Source organism: Gracilinanus agilis, chromosome 2 (assembly GCF_016433145.1).
Source record: "Gracilinanus agilis isolate LMUSP501 chromosome 2, AgileGrace, whole genome shotgun sequence".
Lineage (NCBI taxonomy): Eukaryota > Metazoa > Chordata > Mammalia > Didelphimorphia > Didelphidae > Gracilinanus > Gracilinanus agilis.
This window is the reverse complement of record NC_058131.1, coordinates 16,670,505-16,694,161: the sequence shown is the minus strand read 5'-3', so window position 1 is coordinate 16,694,161 and position 23,657 is coordinate 16,670,505. Positions and strand designations below refer to the sequence as shown.

At 40.4% G+C, this 23,657-nt stretch overlaps 1 protein-coding gene across 1 annotated transcript in view; it reads left to right on the top strand.

Annotated features, from left to right (window-relative positions):
- Positions 1-23,657, top strand: part of DOCK5 (dedicator of cytokinesis 5) — a 159,235-nt gene that overhangs the window by 53,872 nt on the left and 81,706 nt on the right. Inside the window, exons 12-18 of the mRNA XM_044659253.1 lie at positions 1,330-1,472; positions 4,772-4,897; positions 7,868-7,992; positions 12,298-12,396; positions 17,646-17,718; positions 19,080-19,183; positions 21,159-21,348. Coding sequence (XP_044515188.1) covers positions 1,330-1,472; positions 4,772-4,897; positions 7,868-7,992; positions 12,298-12,396; positions 17,646-17,718; positions 19,080-19,183; positions 21,159-21,348 — 860 coding nt within the window. The remainder of the gene's footprint in view (positions 1-1,329; positions 1,473-4,771; positions 4,898-7,867; positions 7,993-12,297; positions 12,397-17,645; positions 17,719-19,079; positions 19,184-21,158; positions 21,349-23,657) is intronic.

Here is a 23,657-nt window from a genome sequence, read left to right as displayed (position 1 = left end):
CCATTAGTCGGAGTTCTGAGGGCTCTCCTAGCTTTGATCTGTATTCGAAGGTTCCTTCCAAATGGAGCATTTTGTGTTTTTAAGATTCTCCCCACGTCTGACATTCTAGCTTCCTTGTTCATCTAAGGACCTTTGCACAGTGTTCCAAGGTAGTACAATCTGGGTGGCATCACGGATAGACTGTGGAAATCAAATCCAGCTGATTTGGGCTGCAGGCCATCTTCAGACTGGTTTTCCCTTTCTTCTTGTTCTTCATTGCTTAGCACAGTGCCTGGCACACAATGAACACTGGAAAAATGCTTGTTGACTTGACCATGAGCAAATAAGTCCTCTGTGCCTCTTCCATAAAATAGATTCTAAACTCTGCTTTCTGCATTCTCATCTCTGATTCTCCTAAAGTCCCTTCTAAAATTAACTAGGGGCAGCTGGATGGCTCCGTGGATGGAGAGCCAGGCCTACAGACAGGAGGTCCTAGGTTCGAATCTGGCCTCAGACACTTCCTAGCTGTGTGACCCTGGGCAAGTCACTTGACCCCATTGCCTAGCCCTGCAACAAATAGAATTAATATGGAAGGATATATATAAAAAATAGATATTAGGGTTTAAACAATTTTTTAAAAATTATAAAGTCCCTTTTAGTTTTGACATTCTAGGCCATAAGGTCTCTCTGTGTCAAGAGCCTTCAGTATCTGATATTTCATATTTTAATGTCCCTCTTTAGCCCCTCTTAATTCTAGTGACTTTCCTCTGATGATTATCTTCTGTTTTTCCTATTGATAGCTTGTCTTCCCAATGAGCTTCTGAGCTCCTTTAGGACAGAAAATCTTTGGTCATTTAGCACAGGACCTGGAAGATCACTGGGGTTTATTAATAAATGCTTATTGACTAAATAACTGACTATCTGCTCTCATTTTCCTTTTTTTTTTTTTTGGTTGCTCAAAGCTATGAATTTCCATGTTCTAAGGTCCCTCCCAGTTCTGAAAATCTATGCTCTATTTTCTACTCTTCCTCTCCTGTTCTGCCCACTACCACAACCCAGACTATACACTAAAGTCCTTTCTACTACCAGCATTCTTTGCTTTTCTAAACTCATGCAAACTCCTAATTGTAAGAAGTGTATTATTATGAAGAACAGTCAGTTCCACCAAGTTGACGTCCAGAGGCGTTGGGGGAACACAAGGATCAAAGAAATAAAAAGATGACCATCCTTGGTGGGAGAGGATAAGTGGGACCACATTTATGTTCCCAGGAGGACCAGATCTAGGTCAGGTTGGACTCTAGAGTCATGCTTTCCTTACTCTTTCCTCTCCTTTTTGCTCTTTTTTCTCAGGATTGCTATGGAAACCTACATCCGACAAAGGCAGCTTATCATGTCACCCCTGATAACCTCCCATGTGATCGGGGAGAATGAGCCCCTCACGTCAGTCCTAAATAAAGTGATTGCAGCCAAGGAAGTGAATCATAAAGGACAAGGTATCCTTGCGAGGGAGTCTGGGCAGCATTGGGTGGGGAGGAGATCTGGGGGAGGGAATGATATTTTCAGAGCCAAGTCTTTGGACTCCTCCCTTTTCAACTTATCAGCTTTTTTTTGTTAAAACATAAGCTCCTGAGTGATGATTACTCATATCTTAGCAACCACTTTGTGAAATATGAGAGTCCATTTATAGTTAAAATATCCCTTACCCCCAAAAAACAAACTCAAAACTTTCCAGTCTGTTTTACCTTTGTAGTCTTAAAATTATTGAAGTTCCCAAATGACTTTTGTTTATACAAATTATGACTACTGATATTTGTTTTTATTTTTAGTCATTTCATTTGTTACCAATTCTTTGTGACCTCATTTAGGATTCTCTTGGCACAAGTACTACAGTGTCCTTCTTAGCTTCTCAGCTGATTTTATGGATGAGGAAAGTAAGTTAAACAGGGTCAAGTGACTTACTCAGGGTCACATAGCTACTAAGTATCCGAGACCAGATTGACACTTTAAAAATAAAAGGAATTGGCCAAATGGAAAAAGGTACAAAAATTCTGCAGTGAAAAGAATTTCTTAAAAATCAGAATTGACCAAGTTGAGTACAAAGGTTCACTGAAGATAATGATTCCTCAAAACTTAGAATTGGGCAATTGGAGGCTTGACCAACAATGAGACATTAAGATACTATAAAATAAAGTCCAGAGAATTTTTAAAAATAGAAATAAAATGTGAAATATCTCAGGAAAAACAATTGACCTGGAAAATAGATTGAGGAGAAATAATTTAGGAATTAAAGGCACCAGGTGGATAGAGTGCCAAGTCTGGAGTCAAGAAGATTTATCTTCCTGAGTTCAAACCTGCCCTCAGACACTTATTACCTATGTGATCCTGGGCAAGTCCCTTAACCCTGTTAACTTCCTCATCTGTAAAATGAGTTAGAGAAGGAAATGGCAAACTACTCCTATATCTTTGCCAAGAAAACTCCAAAGAGTTGGGCACAACTGAAATAACTTAATGACAACAAAAAAATTTAGGAATTATTTTAGAAATTAGGATTACCTGATTAGGTAATTAGGAATTAGGATTACCTGAAAGCCATAATCAAAAAAAGAGCCTAACCATCATATTTCAAGAAAGTATCAATAAAAACTGTCCCCAAATCCTAGAACCAGTGGGTAAAATAGAAATGTTTAAAATCCACCAATCACCTCCTGAAAGAGGTTCCAGAATAAAACTCAGGGTAATATTATAGCCAAATTCCAGAGCTACCAGTTCAAAGAGAAAATAATTCAAGCAGCCAGAAAGAAACCAATCCTAACTATGGATCACACAAGATTTAGCAGCTACCAAATATGATATTCAAGAAAGCAAAAGAAGTGGGATTACAACGAAGAATAACCTGACTAGCAAAACTGAGTGTTAATCCCTTCAATGTAAATAAATATCTAATGGAACAGAGAACTTCCAAGTACTCTTGATGATCGGACCAGAGTTAAATAGAAAGTCTGGTTTTCAAACATAAAAGATTCAATAAGATCAAAGTGTATCTCCTTCTATATGGAAAAAAGATACGTGTATTTCTCAAGATTTTATCATTATTAGTGCAGTTGGCAGGATTGCATATAGAGAATGTGGGAGCAATTAAATTGGGGTGAAATATAAAAAAGGATAGCTGAGAGACCTGGGAAGAAGTGGAAGGTGTAGAAAATTGAAGTGTGCAAGAAGAGCTTTTATAGTGGAGGGGAAAAATGGAGAGGAAGAGTACAATTCTTGAACTTTGCTCTCACCTGAAATGGCTCAAAGAGAATTGGACATATTCAATTGGTAATAGAAATCTATTACCCAATATGGAAGCCAGAGGGGAAGGAGATAAGAGAAAGGAGAGTGATAAAAGAGAACTGATAACAGAAGGTATAGTATAAACAAGACTTTAGAGGAGAGGCAAGATGAAAAGAGAGAAAAGGATAGCTAGAAGAAAATAGAATGGAGGGGAAAAAACAGTCAGTAATCATAATTGTGAATCTGAATGGGATGAACTCACCCAAAAAATGGAAGCAGATATCAGAATGGATTTGAAATCAGAATCCAGCAATATGTTGTTTTCAGGAAAAAATAAATGAAATCGAGAGATACACAACATTAAAATTAGGTGCTGGCTCAGGATATGCTATGCTTCAACTGAAGTAAAAAGGGATAGCAATCATTAATCCGTACACAGGAAAAGGGGAGGGGGGAGACCTAACTAAAAAGGGTAAGCAGGGAAACAACAGCTTGTGAAAATTAGGCAATGAAGTAATATCAATACTAAACATATATGTATATCCAAAGGACTCTGCAGAGAGAGAACTCAAAAATTCTGAATGCAGTGGGAGGCAGGCTTTTTTTTTAACTTTATTTTTATTGTTTTCTTTTGGTTTTGTTTTCATTTACAATAGAACTAATTTAGAAATGTATGACTTCATATGTATTTTAAAATGTTTGCCTTCTCAATTAGGGGAGGGAACAAGAGTGAGGATTCAGAATTCAACATTTTAAAAAAAATTATTGTTAAAAAATTTAACCTGCAATTGTGAAATGTTTAATGAAATAAATAAAAACAACTTTTTAAAAATAAGCCAGGAAAAAAAAAGTCAATTTGAAGGAAACTTCCATGCTTGTCCCAGGCACAAAGAATAACAATTATAATTCTGCCTAAAAGTATTAATATTAATTAACATTAATGTAAATATTTCAGGGCCAGTTTACTTTTTTTTAGCCAATACCCTGAGCAAAAAGGAAATATTGTGGCTTCAAACTTTAAGAAATCATGTTATAAAAACTGACATTAAAACTCATTCATATTGATTTGAATTTTGCAACAAATCGTATACTTACCCAAAATGAAGATTCTTTTGTCTTTTCTGTTGAAAAAATGAATCATTGGTGAGTGTTTTTTAGTTTTTCCTAAAAAATGATTTATTCGAGTCATAAAATTATTTTGATGCCTGAAGGTTGTTTATTTTTTCCTCCAGGAATATAGAGATCTGATTGATTTCAACCAATATATATCAGTATATAATTTCAATCTGAAAGGGACATCAGAGACTCTCATTTGACCCGTTAGCAACTGAGGTCCATTGAGGTTCCGTGATTTGTCCGAAGTCATACAGTTAATAAGCAGCAGAAATAGAATTCGACTACAGGTCTTGTAACTTCAATCCCAGTACTCTTCTCGTGGTCCCATTCTACCCTTCCAGACACCATTGTTTCCAATTTAACCCTTTTTGGTGCCTCATTCTATCTTCTCCTTTCTATCTAGGTCTTTGGGTTTCCCTGAAGCTGCTCCCTGGGGACCTCACCCAAGTACAGAAAGACTTCTCACACTTGGTTGACAGGTCCACAGCAGTAGCCCGAAAAATGGGTTTCCCTGAAATCATCCTTCCAGGTAAGTTTCCAGCAATGGTTGAATTTAGTTGGTGAAGTCATAGAAATGCCAACTAGAAGAACTGAAATCCATGACTACTGTAATGACCAATTGAGCCCAAGGGAAATAAGAAGAGTTGCTGAGCACTGGCAAGTCTGTTCGGAACTCAGCTCCCCAGGCTCTCTCCCTTAGATTGTTACTACAGGTTGCCAATCAAAATCAATATTATAGTCCTCCCTAGCAGGACATTGGAAAAACTACATTCAAATTTCAAACCTAATCCGGGACTCCTCGGTGCTCTGAAAGTCTGTTTTCCCATCTACCGTGAATTGAAAAAGACTTTGTGATCTAAGTCCTAGCATTTCCCTCCCAATGACTTCTTCTTTGCCCTATGCTGAATGCTCCCTCTTTCTGATCAAATGTATTCTCAGCCTTGTAGAACTAGGAGGACTGGTGTTGCTTCATAATAAGGTCCAGAAGAGATTAAATGGATGTCTCCAAACATTTGAAGGGCTGTCTGTAGCTCTAGACATGCTCCATTATTGTTGCTGTTGTTTAGTTATTTCAGTTGTGTCCAACTTTTTGTGACTTCTATGGGGTTTTCTAGGCAGATACTGAAATGGTCTGCCATTTTCTTCTCCAGCTCATTTTACAGATGATGAAACTGAGGCAAATGGTATTAATTAAGCACCTTGCCCAGGGTCACACAGCTAGTAAATATCTGAGGCCAGATCTGAATTCAGGAAAATTGGTCCTTTTGAATTCTGGCTCAGCATTCTTATCCTAGACACTAGCCATAGCTAATGTCTTGATGACTTACTTGGAAAATGCTAGGGAATCAGCAAAGAAAATAATTAAGTCGGTAGCTTCAGTGAAGTTGCAGATCACAAATTAATCCTACAAAATCAGCACAATTTGCAAAGAGTAATAAAAACAGGAAGTAATAGCAGAAAGGGAAGTCCCATTCAAAATAATTATAAAGTGCATAAAATATCCTAGATTCATTGTATCAAAGCACATAAGATGCCTGTATAAATAGAATTATAAAATATTACTGAAAGATACAAAACAACTTAAATAGTTGGTGAAATATAATAAATGTTCATGGCTGGGCCATCCCAACATAACAATAGTGCCAATATTATTTTACAGATTTAGAATAATGCCATTCAAACCACCCCAGTAATAATTTGACAAAACAATAATACTCTATTGGGAGAAATAATAACCTAGAATTTTTTTTAAAACCCTTCCATCTTGGAGTCAATACTGTGTAGAAGAGTGGTAAGGGTAGGCAATGGGGGTCAAGTGACTTGCCCAGGGTCACACAGCTGGGAAGTGTCTGAGGCCAGATTTGAACCTAGGACCTCCGGTCTCTAGACCTGGCTCTCAATCCACTGAGCTACCCAGCTGCCCCTAATTTCCTTTTTTTTTTAAAAAAGAAAAACCCTTACCTTCCATCTTGAAGTCAATACTATGTATCTGCTCCAAGGGAGAAGGGTGGTAAGTGTAGGCAATGGGGGTCAAGTGACTTGCCCAGGGTCACACATCTAGAATTTCAAAGGAAACAACAACAAAAGGAGAAATGAAGGGGTTGGGGAGGTGGCACTAACAAACCTGAAACTCTAATATGATGCTGTAATCATCCAGATTCTTTGGCCCTGGTTTTTATAAAATAGAAAAGTAGATCATTAATCTAGACTTAACACGAAAGAATTAAGAATCCATTATGCAATAAGCCTCCAGTCATCAATTGCCCAAAAAAGACCAATTGAACAGAGACTAGTTTAGGCTCAGTCTGCTTGATTCCAGAGGGCAAAGTTAGGAGGAATGGTAGGCTTGATGATGAAAGAACAAAAGCTTTCTAAGAATTATGTGTCCAAAAGTAGGATGGAATGCTGTGAGAGGGTTCCCCTTTGTTTGAGTTCTTGAAACCAAGGTTGGATAACTACTTATTGAGCATGTGACAAATGGAATTTATTTAATGGGTACACAGTTGAGATCCTTCCAGCTATCATTCTGTGCATTGATTATTTTGATGATGGAAGGATAGTTCTTTTATCTCCAGGAAGACAGAGATCTGATATGGGTCTGATTGAATTTATTATCTTTGGGCAGAGTGAGTACTATTCAATATCTGAGGGAGGGGTGTAAGGAGCAGATCCTAAAATGTCTTCTGATTCATCTCCCCATCTCCAGACTGCAGCAGCCTTTGAAAGATGGGATGATTCCAAACAGATACTTGCCCATTCGTGTTAAAAATCTTTTCCTCAGACCACCACTTGGCATATGTAGCATTTTTCCAGAGCTGGGGTCATCAGCTATTTTTATTTAAACTCAAATCTCCCCATTCTCAACTGACTCCAGTCTCCAGCATCTCACCCCAGTCTGGGTGGTGGGGGAATGTCCCTGATGCCTGCCAACCACAGAAGGAATCCTGCCTCCCAAAAACTTGGTCTGATTTCCAAAACACACAAGAGAGAGTTCATCTGGAGATGGCAGAAAATTGAATCAAGCTGCTCCAGCCTGAAATCCAATACTCTATGGGCTTTCAGCAGCAAGGCTTATTGGGGAGAATTAAGTAACTGTACCATCACACGAAGATGAGATGCAACACCACCCAGGGTTCAAGGCATCATTTAAAAAAGATACGCCTTGTAATTGTAACCAAATGGACTGTGCATCTTAACTCAGCCAGGATTATTAGTAAGGAGGAGTAGACAAATGATTCTGATCTGTGGGTCAGTCAATCAGCATGCATTTATTAAGTGCCGACTGTGTGTCTGGCATTTTTCTATACATTTATGATGAAAAGACAAAAGGATGACAAAGATGACAAAAGAAGGGAAATAGCCAATGTCTTTTCTCCTGGGGCTCCCAGGAAGGCTTCCATTTCTTCCTCTACAAAAAGGAGGGCTTGGATTGCATAACTTCTGAGATCCTTCCCCCTCCATCCTGGGAGACTCACTCTTTTTCATTTCCATGTTGCAGGTGATGTTAGGAATGACATCTATGTCACCCTCATCCACGGTGAGTTTGACAAAGGGAAGAAGAAGACCCCGAAGAATGTAGAGGTGACCATGTCTGTGTATGACGAGGATGGGACATTGCTTGAGGTAGGTTGTTTTCCCCAGAGATGAACCTCCCCACGGTGGGGCTTCCTCCTAGTAGTGGTGACTCCAGATTAAACAGCAGCAACAAACAAGAATCTTCCTAACAAATAAAGACATCTGAAGCATCCAGAGACATCTGTGTCTCAGCGGTTAGAGCACTGGGCTTCGAGTCAGGAAAACTGGGGTCAAATCCAACCTTAGCTACTTGCTCACTGTGTCACCCTGGTCGTGTCACTTAACTTCTGATTGCCCAACGATAGAATCCTCTGGAGAAGGAAATGGCAAACTACTCCAGTATCTTTGCCAAGGAAACCCCCATGGATAGCTATGGTCCATGGGGTCAGATAGAGCCGGACATGACTGAATGACTGAATAGCAACAACAAAGAATCATAGGACTAAAGGGGGCAGCTGGATGGCTCAGTGGATTGAGAGTCAGACCTAGAGATGGGAGGTTCTAGGTTCAAATCTGGCCTCAGACACTTCCTAGCTGTGTGACCCTGGGCAAGTCACTTAACCCCCATTACCTAGCCCTGTAACAAATAAAAAATTAATATAGAAGGATATATATAAAAGATATTAGGGTTTAGAAAAAAATTAAAAAGTTAAAAAAGAATTAAAAAAAGAATCATAGGAATATAGAATAGCTCTGGAACTGGAAGGAACCATCAAGCTCGGCTAGATGTTATTTTGAGATGGACGTTGACAGGTTGGGGAAGACCATAAATAAGCTCACAAATTGAGAGCTGGAGAAGATATCAAAAGCCATTCAGTCCCAACCCATTTTGGAGATGAGGAAGCTCAGGCCCATAAAGATTCAATAACTCACCCAAGGTACTAGGTAGAAGGAATTCCAAGATTCAAATCCATGTCCTCTGACTCCAAATTCAGAATTCTTTCCACTGTATCCCACTGCCTTAGGAGGAAAGTCCTCAGTCAGGTACGTCCCTGGCCTGCTCTGTTGTGTAAAAGATTATTTTTCAAGTCTAGCTTGGCCTCCCTGGTCACTGAAGTCCCTTTCAACTATGAAAATGGTTTGATTTTATATTATCCTAGTTTGGCTACAATGTAGAATGAGTGAAAGGGAATAATTCAGAATGGTTCTGGAAAGGTAGGTAGGTGGGAGCCAAGTCAAGAAACTTAAATATTTTCCTAGAGCCAATAAGGAGTCATAGGAAGGATTTTTTAAAATTTATTTAACAGGGGAGTGATATGGTCAGACCTTTATTTTTGGCGTGGAAGATGGAGGCTGGAGGCCACTGTAATGGATTCTATGATCGGACTTGGGACTTGCTTTTCCATGGGCAAGTCGCTTTAATTTCCATTTGCTTCAGTTCCCTCATCTATAAAATGGGAATAATTAATAATAGCCCTGACGTCCCCGTGGAGTTATGAAGATCAAATGAGATAATATTGTAAAAAACATTTAATCTATTGCCTAGCATGCTGTAGAAATCATTGTTATTATTTCCCAAGGGAGAGCCTTTCTGGTCTTCATAATTGTCACCTACACTGCCAAGGTCCCTGAGTGTGTCTGCAATAACAATGCAAGAAGTCAGAGACACGAGCCAGGACTCCTTCTCTCATGTACCCCGAAGCACGAGACGGTGTAATTTCATGTTTCAACTTGAATTTGACATTTCCAAGCTGATGGATCATTTTTAAACATGTTAAATTCCTCAAGTCCTTGAGGGTAGATAATTGAGAACACATTTTTTTGTTTTTTTTTAAACTGCAAATACCGTATTTCCTACACTTGGATTCCCTTGGGCAAGCAGAGCCAAAGGCACTCATCCCTCGTCAAACTGGAGAGTGGGAAGGAATCCTCCCATTTTATCAATGAAGAACCTAGGATTAAGAAGTTAAGTGACTTACCCAGGGTCACACCAGTAGGCCACAGTATATCAAAGTCTTCTGGCTATCATTCCAAGGCAACTTTATCAGGACCACACTACCTCTCAGGATATAATAATAATAATAATAATAATAATAATAATAATAATAATAATAATAAATAATGAGGAGGAGGATGATAATAATATCTCTGCTGATTATGATGATAATGATAATAATAATGATAATAACAACTAGAGATAGCACTTGTCTTATATTATCTCATTAAGACTCCCAAATCTAAAGTAGGTTCTTTCTCATCATTTAATAAAGACTTTTAATAATTTATTTAAGTGTGTCCAGTACTGTGTTTGTGCTGAGGATACAAAGCCAAAACAAATGCTCCCTTCAGGATGTTTATATTCGGTTGCTAGCAGGGAGGGCAGGGAATGGGGCCCAGCATATACATCACTTTAAAAATTAAGTGTAAAATATGTACAAAGGGGTTTGGAATCATCAGAAACTAGAGGGATCTGACTAGGTTTGCTGGAGGAAGGGGCCCTTGAGCTGAAGTTGGAAGGAAGCCAGAGATTCTTTGAGGCAGAGGAGAGAAGGGAGGGCAGGTCACACTTGGGGGCACCTCAGGCCAGCAGGGCTTGGGGATGGGAGCTGGAATGTCATGTTCAGGGCAAGCAAGCACTGCAGAACTTGGTCAGGAATGGAAGATGCCGAGGTCATTCACTGCATCCCAGGCCATTACCAGTCATCCTGACTTTTATTTTGCCATTGGACTTGTGTGATTCTGAGAGAGAAAGGGAGGCTGATGACTTTGTGCAATTCTGTCTCACTTAAATACAATTCACAAGCATGGCAAGACATTCCTAGTAATATCATTGGTTCTCTTAAAAAAAAAAGCTATAGTAGTAATAGTACTTATAATCTAGTGGTAGAACAATTATTGTAATTATTATGTATGTAAGTAAACTACTTTTAGTAGTAGTAGTAATAGTAGAGATAGTGATGGTGGTAGTAGTAGTAGTAGTAGTAGTAGTAGTAGTAGTAGTAGTAGTAGTAGTAGTAGTAGTAATCTAGTAATTACTAACACTAATCTAATGCCCAGATCATTTATGAAGCTCCTATTCTGTACCAGTTACTGTGCCAGGTTCTGGAGATACAAAGACTAAAACAAACAAAACTTTTCTTATCTTCAAGGAGATCAAATTCTACTCTAAATATTTTATACCCATTTTATGGATGAGGAAGCATGGGGACTGGACTTAAAGCCAGGGGAGAATCCTGCCCTACTTCTTAATGATCTTTTACAGAGAGATGTCTTTGTTTTTGATGAGATGAATTTTCAAAAGCATTTATTTAGGGGGCAGCTAGGTAGCCCAGTGGATAGAGCATCAGGCTTGAGGTTGGGAGGTCTTTGGTTGGAATATGGCCTCAGACACTTCCTAGCCCTGTGTGACTTGAGAAATTCACTTAACCCCCGTTGCCTAGACCTTGACTTTCTGTTCTAGAGTTGATGCTAGAACAGAAGGTAAGGTTTAAAAAAATTAAAAATAAAAAAAAAAGCATTTATTTAGTACTTCCCAGGTACCAAGCACTGGGGTACAAGTCCCCTGTTCCCCCATTCCCCCACTCTCACACACACAACACCCCCTCTGGGAGTTTAACTTTCTAATGGGTAGAACAGTACACATAGGGGAATGATAGGCAATGAGGGAAGGTTTCGCTTTGAAAGTTAAAGGAAAGAGATGGTTATTGGGATCATAATGTAGTAGATGGATATCCCCTCTCTAGGAACAATGGCAGAACTGACTTTAGCTTATTCCATGGTTCCCAAACTGTGGCAGTTGGAAGAGGAGTGAAGGGAGGTGGCAAGGGAAGAGTAACTCACCTGTTCCTGAGGACCACATGGAGGAGACGGCCAAGAAAGGAGAGAGTGAAGTGGGTCATGCTTGAGATAATTGTTTTCGGAAGAGCAGTCGCTAATTAGAGAATTGGGGTCCAGGAAGGAAGTTCCACCAGCACTGCTCTTTGAAGCCCAAGAGTGAAAAGGGAGAGAAGAAAAGGAGAGAAGAGCCAACGAGAAGGCTGAGGGGAAGGGGTGATCTTTATTTTCATGCCACTATATGGAGAACTTTGTGGTTGATGTTCAGTCATTTTCAGTCATGTCTGACTCTTTGTGTCTCCATTTGGGGTTGTCTTGGCAAAGATACTGAATCACTTTGCTGATTCCTTTTCCAACTCATTTTACAGTTGAGGAAACTGAGGCAAACAGAATTTAAACTCTCAAAAAATAAAATGGTTAATTGATGTTTTTGTCCCTTTCACAGTCTTTCCTAACTCTAACCATGTACAAAATGTCAGTGAAGGAGGCATGGGGGCCACATGTGACAGGATATGACTGTGTCCTTTCTGGATCTTTGATCCACTCTTACTCTTCCTTTTTTTTTTTCTGTATCCAAAGAAAGCCATCCATCCAGGAGCTGGTTATGAAGGTATTTCTGAGTACAAGTCTGTCGTCTACTATCAAGTCAAACAGCCCTGCTGGTATGAAACCGTCAAGGTGAGTGTGCATGTTCTTTAGCTAAAGGCAGCATTTTGGCCATTTAATTCAGCAAGCATTTATGAATTGCCTTCTGTGTACCAGGCTCTGCTAGGTGATAGAGATGCAAAAGCATGAATACCTTACTTTCAGTCTTAGAATCACTATTATGCATTATTTCCAAGGCAGAAGAGTGGTAAGGACTAGGCAATGGGGTTAAGGGACTTGCCCAGGGTAACACAGCTAGGAAGTATCTGAGGCCAGATTTGAACCCAGGACTTCCCATTTCCAGCCTGGCTCTCCATCCATCCATTGAGCCACTCCACTGCCCCCTTGTAGTTCTCCTTCCATTAAACTCCAAACCAGCCCATCACTATATACCATCTATTGAGGGGAAATAACATGCTCATAGATAAGTCTATATGAAATCCAAAACATACAGATACACGTCAATACAAAATATAGAAAATGCCCCCAAACCTCATAGTTAAGTATATTCATGGGGAAGTCCAAGGTGAAGGCGAGACAATCTCAGGAGCCCGAGCGGAGCGGGACAAGGAGAATCCTTCCTTGGCCTGTTCAGTCCTTGTGGGTGGCTATCACTGCGGCGCTGCAAGCCTTGTGATGCCGATGCCTCTGCAAGCTTCTGCCCCCACATTTTGCTTTATTCCAACGTTTCACAAAAGCTCACAAAGAGATGTTGGTAGTTTTCAGCTGGGGCCATTGGAACTGAGGACTTAATGCGGAGCCTCACAGTACCGTCACGGACAGCCATCTCTTACCCAGAGTCAGAACCTGACCAGGGACAGCTCCAGGCTTAGTCCATGGCTGAAAGCCATGATCCAAAACGAACTGAAAGGGGCTCGTGGGACGCACAGTGACGAGCTCTGACAGCCATTTCCCGATGTTACCCGCCCTTCAGCACCCCATTTTTTTCCCTGTGTGGCCGTAACCCTCCTCGTTCTGTGCATTGGCATTTTCAAAATATCAGTTAGCATTTTGTTCATTTACTGAGGATTTTATGACTTAAAGAAAACTTTCAAACCCATCTTCACTGGGGATCCTGAAAAGGTTTATTTGTTAGACTGAGCACACGTTTTACTGGTGAGAAAGCTGAGGTCGTCATAGGGAAGGTGACTTTCCCATAGCCACCTAGCTAGAGAGATGGAATAACAGAACAAACTGGAAATCCTGGAGACCTGAGTTAAAATCTTTCCTTTGTTGTTGGGTTTTTCCCCCTGATTTTTATTAGTAATTCTCTAAGACAGAAAGGAAAGGCCTGGGTAAATAGGGCTGAATTGCCCAGGGTGACACAGTTAGTAAAAGTGTCTGAGACCAGATGGAAACCCGGGTCCTCCCTACTTCTGGTTCTCTACCCACTGTGATACCTTGTTGCCCCATTCTTATTCTTTATTTCTTCAGTGTCCTTAGCCAAGTCACTTTTGTCTTATTTTGGCCTCAGTTTCCTCATCTGTAAAATGAAAATGTTGGACTACAATGACCTATGATTTTTCTAGATGTAAATCTGCAATTTTATGTTCTTCCTAAATTTCTTATTAGATGTATGACCCAAGACAAGTCACATTATCTCCGACAGTGTTCTCATCTGTAAAACGAGGGGGTTGAAGTTGCATGATAATCATAGTCCTTATAATTTCTTTAGCTATAATTATAATTTAGATACACAAGAGCTGTATGACCCCAAACAAGTCATTTCATCTTTATGGGTCCCATTTTCTGCAGGTATAAAATGAGTCATTATCAGACAATCAACAAGCATTTATTAAACACCTTCAGGGCAGCTAGGTGGCTCAGTGGATAGAGTTAAGCCTAGAGTGAGAAGGACCTGGGTTTAAATTTGGCCTCAGACATTTCCCAGTTGTGTGACCCTGGAAAAGTCACTTAACCTCAATTGCCAATCCTTATTGCTCATCTTAGAACTGATACTAAGACAGAAGGTAAGAGTTAAAATTTAAAAAAACAGGCATTTAAGCAAAGGGGAAACAGAGGAAGGTTCTCCTAGAGCTCATAGTCTAATGGGGGAGAGATCCATTCATTGTAAAGAGTCAATGAGGTAGCATACATGGGTGTATTAGAATGAACAGCGGTTAGCACCATCCTTAAAAGGATCATTATTATGGTGCACATCTTCATTTAAATGCCAGTTGATATCTCTATCAACGTTCTTTTTATGGACACAATTGAGCTCTTGACTGTTCCTTCCCCACCTCCATCCTCAACACACTTCATTATGGCTCTCTTTGCCTTTGAATCTTCTCCTTCCCTCCCAATAATCCTCATCTCTCACAGTCCTCCCTTCTCCCTTCAGTGGCATTTTCTGAGATCTCCTCTATGTCTCACACAAGTCCTATCCTCCTTTTTCTCCAACCCACTCTTGAGATGTAGACTCAAACCTTGTTCATTTACTTGTCTTGAAAGCCAATTTTTTAATTTTTCATATCATAATTCTATTGTAGCTCTCCTTTTATTTTGTAAACCCTTGCTTTCTGTCTTAAAAATCAGTATGATGTATTGGTTCCAAGGCAATGGGGGCCAAGTGACTTGCCCAGGGTCTCACAGCTAGGAAGTGCCTGAGCTCAGAGTTGAACCCAGGACCTCCCATTTCCAGGCCTGGCTTTCAGTCCACCGAGCCAACCAGCTGCCTCATTCATGAAGTTATAATTGAGGGAAAAGATAGAGACTTTGGCTACTTTTAGGAGTAAAAGGGGGAAAAAAGAAAAGAAAAACACATTAAAACATTAATGGAGAAGTATTATAAGATGATCACAATATAATATAGACCAATTTACAGAACCCATTCCAAAGCTCCCTAGTGAACCAATTCAAACTAGAACTGAGCCAACCTAAAACTAATTTTCTCTCTCTACCTTCCATCATTGAAAAAAGAAAGAAATCCCTCAACTAATATATGTAGTAAAACAAAACCAGTCCCCCCCCCCCCAAGGGCCATGGCTAAAGTGTATGATTGACAGCCTGTCCCAGGAGTCCTTTACCTCGGTCAGGCAGTGGGTAGCAGGCTTCTGCCTCAGTGGCTTAGTGGCATTGATCAGAATTCTTAGAAGTCATCTTTCAAAAGAAGAAACAACGAACAATTAAATGGGGACTGAAACCGAAGCAATGATAGACTGGTCCAGGAGCTGAGGAAGCTCCCTTTATCAATGCAGGGCGGCCCTTTAGAGTCTTCCAGAGCTGCCTTGAGCATTGAAATGCGAAGTAATTTGACTGGGTTCCCACCACTAGTGTGTGTCAGAGGTAGAACAGAAGTCTGGTTCTTTCTGATTCCCAGACAATCTCTCTATCCTACTCCCAAGTCAATTCTAATACTTACAGGAGGCTAATTTCTCCAACTGAATCTTCTCAGGAGGTCTAGGATGACAGAAGGATGACCAGAAGTTCAAAGGAGAGCCTGTGTTCATTCCTCAGTGTTTCCATTTGCTTTTGGCGAGGCACCATGGCGTGGGCCATGCTTCCAGAACGTCTTTTAATGCCTCCCTCAATTATTTAATAGCTTGATGACTGGGCAGCTCTCTTAAGTTCTCTTGGCCTTTGCTTCCTTCTCTTTAAAATGAAGAAGATGGACTCAAATGGCCCCTGAGATTCCTTCTAATTCTCAATCTATGATCCAATGAATCCACAAGTCCAGTGAAGGTGGTTTTTGCCCTCTTGGATTTCTATAATAGGAGGATTATCACAGATTCTATAGTACGGGTGTGGTAATAATTTTAGAATACACAAAAATCTTGCTGGGTGGGGACTGGGGCTCAGTGGAAGGAGAACGAGGCCAAAAGACAGGAGGTCCTGGGTTCACGTGTGGTCTCAGACATGTGGACAAGTCATTTGACCTGAAGCAGTCCTTGATGCTCTTCTCTCTTGGAACCAATACCTGGTATTGATTCCAAAACAGAAGATAAAGGTTTTTAATCTTAAGAATAAACATCTTAACAGAGGGAGAAAAATCAACCAGTCAACAAGCATTTATTAAGAGATGACTTTGTGCTAGGTATTGTGCTAGGCATTTGGAACAGCAAAGCAAAATGTCCCCGTCTTCTAGAAGCTCTCATTCTAATGGGAGCAACAATGGGTAATTATATAAAGAAATGGAGATATATATGATATTCATTTAGATTCCTCAGAGAGGGTGGTGGTTCTAAGAGCCTTCTCTATCCTCGTATGCTTCATTACTAGTGTCATAGACCCAACCCTGTTGGATGGATCATAACTAATCCTGGTTTAATGACCTATAAAACATTCAGGCATTGTGTCGATACTCTTCTTTGTTCTGCTTAACTTCACCTTTGCATCAGTTCATAAAAGTCTACCCATGTTTCTCTCAATTCCTTCTATTCATTGTTTCTTACAACTCTATAACTTTCCATTATATTTAGTTTTTTTTTTTGAACACTCTTATTTAATATCTTAATAACAATAACAACAAATAAAAAGACAGAAGGACAAAGGCTGGACAAATGGGATTAAGTGATTTGCCCAGGGTCACACAGCTAGGAATTATATGAGGCCAGATTTGAGCCCAGTTTCTCTTGACTAGAGGCCTGGAACTCTATCTGCTGTGTGACTTGGCTGCCCTTCCAATCCATTTAAATAACACAATTTGGTTAGGTAATTCCCACTCAATGGGTACCTGATTTGTATTACACTTTCTTTGTTATCACAAAAGGTGATAGGAGGGGGCAACTGTGGTTCAGTGGATTGAGAGTCAGGTCTAGAGATGGGAGGTCCTGGGTTCAAATCTGCCCTCAGACACTTCCTAGCTGTGTGACCCTGGGCAAGTCACTTGACCCCCATTGCCTAGCCTTTACCACTCTTCTGCCTTGGAACCAATACTCAGTATTGATTCTAATGGAAGGTGAGGGTTTTTAAATAAATTAAAAAATGATACTGTTTGTGTGTGTGTGTGTGTGTGTGTGTGTGTGTGTGTGTGTGTGTGTGTGTGTGTGTGTCTTGTTTTTTAGTCTCAGACCTCCTTCAGCTGGCAATCCCTGCCCCATCTTGGAATCAGTGGATCAAAGGCAGAAATGGTTATATCTAGAGAAATCAGCTTTTATTGAATTTCTCTTGATTCTAAATAGGAACTCCTTTAGTTGGAGATGGAGTTGCCTTCAACCAGATTGTGTTCTGTGGGATGCTGGATTACCATGAGTTTCTCTTAACTGTCTTGTCCTATAGAGTTAGCCACAGAGGTAGAGCGATACATTAAATTCTCAGTCTTCCCTTTTCTTATTAATGCACAGGTATCCATTGCCATTGAAGAGGTCACTCGTTGTCATCTAAGATTTACTTTCCGGCACAGGTCATCACAGGAATGTAAGTATCAAGACGTCTAAGCCACATCCCTTCTCCAACAACAATATTGGCTCTTGCTTCCCAGTACTTTTTTGGGGGCCCTGGAGACTGACCATGTTTGGAAACATGACCAAGTACAGCCCTGGGCAACTCTATCCTTCAAAGCTGAGCTTTCCCTGATGCTAGCTAAGGAATGGGCTATTTGTGTCTTCCTGAATTTCCAAATTCCACATGGGCAGGTTAAAGAAAATGGCACCCTGGGTGGATGAGAAATTGATGGGTTTCAGGCAGATTTCCAAGTTGGTTTTTTTTCCATATGGCACTACCGATGTTGACATTAGTTGGAAGTTGACATGTTAATAGTCTCCCTCATCTCCGTTCTTCATAGCGCCATGTTCTCTTCTCTCCTGCTCAATCCAGCTCAATGAGCCTTTACCAACTATCTACTGTGGGCAAGGCATCGTGTTCATTGAGGGGACTCAAAGACAACAACAAGCACAGTCTCTATCCTTGAAGGATTGATGTCCTCTCATGTACTTACCATATTTTTGCTAATATAATTATGTTCATAAGAGACGTGGCATGGGATAGTAGATTAAGAAGCAGCCCCAGAGAAGGGATGGCCTGAATCGTGAACTGAATTGTGATCATATAGCAATCATATAGATTAGGCACTTACTACGTTCAGGCAAAAACAGGTCCTGCCTCCAAAACGGTCCTCAAGGAGCTCACAGTCTAATGAGGTAGACTTCATGCAGAACATTATATACATAAAAAAGAGATACAGGACAAACTGGAGGTCATCCCAGAAGGACTAGGGAGACCCACCAGAGTTGGAGGTTTTAGGTGAAGCTTACAAGTATCCAGGGAAACAAGGAGGTTTTACAGGGAAAAAATGAAGATGGAGAACATCCAAAGGGTTGACCTCAAAGCTGAGAAGTCCTAGGTTCCAATTCCAGCTCTGTGACGAAGAAAAATCCATTTAAGTTCTCAGCATTCTAAGCAGCTCTCTTAAGACTCAAAGTTGCTGAGAATATTTTAACTTGAATTGTCAGAGGAAATGTCCTTTCTGTGGAGTTGCCTCTTTTTATGAAATCATAGGGTCAAGCTCTTATTCTTTTCTTGTGAGTCTTTTCTCCAAGACTGTTAACTCCTTGAGGAAAGAGACTGTGCCTCACCTCTGTATGTCCTTCAGGACCCTCTCTTGCCAGGCCCTGACAGTTCATAAATGGATGAAAGACTAGATGGCCCCGTGCCCTTCTCCTAGGTACCTCCCAACGTCCAAAGAGAATTAAATCTAGTAAGTGGGAGATTATCCAGATGGACCACCATCACTGGCTTCCTTGTCTCATTTAGAAACTTAAGTTTTCCTCACTTTGCAGCCAGAGATAAATCTGAAAGAGCTTTTGGGGTGGCCTTTGTGAAACTGATGAACTCAGATGGAACCACATTGCAGGATGGGAGGCATAACCTGGTGGTATATAAGGTAAGGACAAACTCTAATGCCTGTCAAAAGTTCTTTTCTTGTTCATCAAAGACTAACCCACCGCACCCCCACCTCAAGTTCACGGCTGTGATGCCTTAGTGCACTGATGGGCAAACTTTTTAAAGAGGGGGCCAAAGGAAAGGAAATGTTCATCTGTCCGTCTCTTTCTAAGGCAACTCTTTCAAAGTTTCATTGTATTGTATCCTACTCATTGTATTCGTCAGATTAGGAATAATTTGGGGGGAGTGGGGCTCATCTGGCCATAGTTTCCCCATCACCATCACTGCCTTAGAGGATTCTTGATCTCATAGATTTGGAAACTTTCATATCTTTTCATGCCATGGACTTTTTGTTTATGTCTTCCTAAAAATATTCCCTCTCCAGGACTTGTCATCCATTCTCACTTGTGACCAGCATCTTTTTTTGTTCCCTTGGGATAAGGCAGAGTTCCTGGATTTAGAATTGAAAGGAAACTTAAACATCTTCTTATCCAGAGTCCTAATTTTACAGATGAAGACATTGAGGCCCAGAGAGATGAAAAGACTTAGGATTATAGAATTATGGAAATTATGAATTAAAACACAGATGGATTTTAGTGATCATCCAGCCCAATCTCTTTATTTTACAAATAAAGATCTAGAGAATATAATCAATTTAGCAGATATTTAGATATCAAATTAGCAGATATTTAGAGCTAGAAAGAATTCGAGGCCTGGTCCAATTTTCTCATTAAATGGTTGAGGAAGCTGACATCTAAAAAGGTTAAATAACTTACCCAATATCTCACAGGCAGTTAATGATAAAATCAGGATCTGAACTCATGTTTTGTGACTCTTTCTTTTGTTTTTGGTTTTGTTTTTTGTTTTAATTTTTTAATCTGAAATTTTTATTAATTAATTAATTTATGGTGTTTTTTCATGGTTACATGATTCATGTTCTTTCCCTCCCCTCTTCCCACCCCCCCCTCCCATAGCCAACAAGCAATTCCACTGAGTTTTACATGTGTCACTGATCAAGACCTATTTCCATATTACAATTTGCATTAGGTTTAGAATCTACATCGCCAATCATATCCCATGTGATCAAGCAGTTGTTTTCTTCTGTATTTCTGCTCCTACAGTTCTTCCTCTGAATGTGGATAGTTTTCTTTCTCATAAGTCCCTCAGTATTGTTCTGGATCCTTGCATTGCAGCTAGTAGAGAAGTCTATTATGTTCAATTGTGCCACAGTGTATCCTTCTCTGTGTACAATGTTCTCCTGGTTCTGCTCCTTTCACTCTGCATCACTTCCTGGAAATCTTTCCAGTTCACATGGAATCCCTCCAGTTCATTATTCCTTTGAGCACAATATTATTCCATGTGACTCAAAGTTATAATAGTTAATTAGAGTTAATCTATCACCACTTTCTTTTCCTATCTCCTTTCCTTTTAATAGTTTCAACAAATAGGAATAATTTTTTATAACTAGTCTCCAGCAATTTCCTCAATAGCAAATACAGTTGATTCCCTCAATGGCCAATAACTAGTGACAACTATTATCACTAATCAATATCAGGGCCAATATTCCTTATAACAAAGTTCAATAGGCTTTTCACATACCAGCCAAATTTTAATTCACAACATGGCAATTCTGCAATATTTAAGTGATTCTTGCAGTATTATCACAAAAGTGTATATTCTCTTCTTTCATAACATCATAGGTCTAGGACTGAAAGGAACCTCAGAGGACATCTAGTACAACCCCAGAGAAGTGAAGGAGCCAATACTAATGAAGGCAGGGGCCTAGATTATATCAAAGGTTGATAGATTTTTGAGTTGGAATAGAATGTCAAGGTCCTGGATTTGAATCCCAGATGCTATAAAGTCATGCACAGTGAAAGCATTGTCAAAGTGGGAAGTCATTTGGTTTGTAAATAATACATTGTTCCTCATTGTTTAACTTTCTCAAACCCCTGTGTGGTGTGTTTTCTCTTCAGGGAGATAACAAGAAAATGGAAGATGCCAAGTTCTACCTGACCCTGCCTAGCACAAAGGTCGAGATGGAGGACAAGGAGTTCTCCCCCAGCAAAAACACCCACTTGTCCAACTTCACCCCAACCAAGGAGAGCACCAAGGACAGCTTCCAAATCGCCACACTTATTTGCTCCACAAAATTGACTCAGAATGGTGAGTTAGAAGAGTTGACTCTCTGAATGTACCATTTGGGTTTCGTGGTAAGAATGCTGAGGTCCAATTGGTTGTTTAGTGGATTTTACATGCTAAAAACTGAGGACACAAAAACACAAGTGAACAGGCCTTCCTTTGTGGAGCTTACATTCTCTTTGAGAGATATAGGATGATCACTTTAACAAATTGACTGCTGTGAAAAGGCCTCTTGAAGGAGATGGTCACTTGACCCAAGTCAAGAGCAGGGGTTCCCAAACTTTTTTGGCCTACCGCCCCCTTTCCAGAAAAAATATTACATAGAGCCCCTGGAAATTAATTTTTTAAAAAAAATTTTTAATAGCAATTAATAGGAAAGATAAATGCACCTGTGGCCATCACCGTCCCTCTGGATCGCTGCAGCACCCACCAGGGGGCGATGGCGCCCACTTTGAGACTCACTGCTCTAGAAGGTAGCTAAGGGTTGCAAGTTGTTGCTGATGTTGTCTAAATTATTGTTCTTTTTGTCATTTGGCCCTGTTTGTTGTGTCCTACTCTTTGTGACCCCACATGAGTTGTTTTTTAAATCCTTACCTTCCATTTTAGAATCAATCTCTAGTGTCTATTCTAAGGCAGACAAGCAGTAATGGGGGTTAAATGACTTGCCCAGGATCATGGACACTGGGAAGAGGCCAGATTTGAAACCAGGTCCTCCTGACTCCAGTCCTGCCTCTCTATTCACTGAGCCACAAACTGCCCCAAATGTCAGATACAATTTAAAAGACTGCCAAGGTGTATAGCATGATTCCTTCCATACAGCCCTGTGACATGTCCTTTATAGTGAAAGTTACTGCTCTCCCCATTTTCCAGAAAGGGAAACTGAAACTCAGAACAAAGGATGATTTGCACAGCGGTCCATAGCTAGTCAAGATCCCGGTCAGCTCTGCCACCAGTGCCCTTGAGCATACTCCGTGCTGCCTCTGACCTTCCATTCTTTATGTAAGGAATCCAGTGGAGCACGACCCAGCCCATTGCTCCTCTACATTCTTCCCCCTAATGTCTGAGCTGGTGTTTGCTCATTCTGCCATCTTGGAAGCTGGGTTCCCTTCCTTGTCAGGATGTAGACCAGAGAAAGTCTAAGGCGATCAAAACATTTGGGATCTAGAAGCCACCCAAGGATCAGATGGCGCTTGGATCCCCTGAGGCCGCTTCTATTTTTGTGAATCATTGTTGGCTGGAGGTGAGGGTTAGTATTTCAACTGGGAGAAGTGGCTGGACACAACAGAAGGGAGTTTAGGCTGGCACACAAGCAACGTAATCAAAACAAGTTCCCAAGTCCCAGAGAGTGAAAGAATGTCTTCGGGTCCTACTGCCAAAAACTGCAAAGTTCCAGAAGACCCCATTCAGAGGATGCTCAAAGACCACACATAGGAGGTGGGAAATATGGAGAAGGGGGCAGTCTCCCCTCTGACTTTGTTTTCTCATGGCTAAAATGGAGGAAGCAAGAACCATAGCTCTTAATTCCCATGTTCCTTCTGATGATCCATAGAGAAAATTGGTGCAGTGTTTGTTTGTTTTTAATTTTCATAACCTTTATCTCCTATTTTAGGATCAATTCTAAGAGAAAAAGGCAGTTGGGGTTAAGCAATTTGCCCCAGTCACCTAGGTAGGAAGTGTCTGAGGCCAGATTTGAACCTAAGACCTCCTGACTCTAGGCCTGGCTCTCTATCCATTGTGCTACCTAACAGCCCCATGGATTCAACTCTTTATGAAACTTGTTAGCATAATGAGAAGTCAGTTATTATTATTATCTCAACTTGTCAATAAACATTTACTAAGTGCCAGATTCTGTCCTTAAGTGATGAGGATTCATATACAAAGAGAAGAAAGACAATTCCTGCCCTCAAGAAGCTTATAATCTAATGGGCGAAGAATGCTGAAAAGTGGGATGATGGAGTAGCCAGAGAAGGTACCCAACCCAGAACCATGATGGAAAAAGAAGAGAGATCCCCAAGTAGTGCAGCCTGATGAGAAATGAAGAGATAGAAGATCATAGATATGGAAGGGACCTTAGATGTCATTGAGCCCAATCCCCATATTTTACAAATTAAGAAACTAAGGCAGAGGGGGAAGTTGGGTAGCCCAGTAGATTGAGAGTCAGGCCTAGAGATGGGAGGTTCTGAGTTCAAATCTGGCCTCAGACACTTCCTAGCTATGTGACCTTGGGCAAATCAATTAACTCCCTTTGCCTAGGCCTTACCACTCGAAAGAAAGAAAGAAAGAAAGAAAGAAAGAAAGAAAGAAAGAAAGAAAGAAAGAAAGAAAGGAAGGAA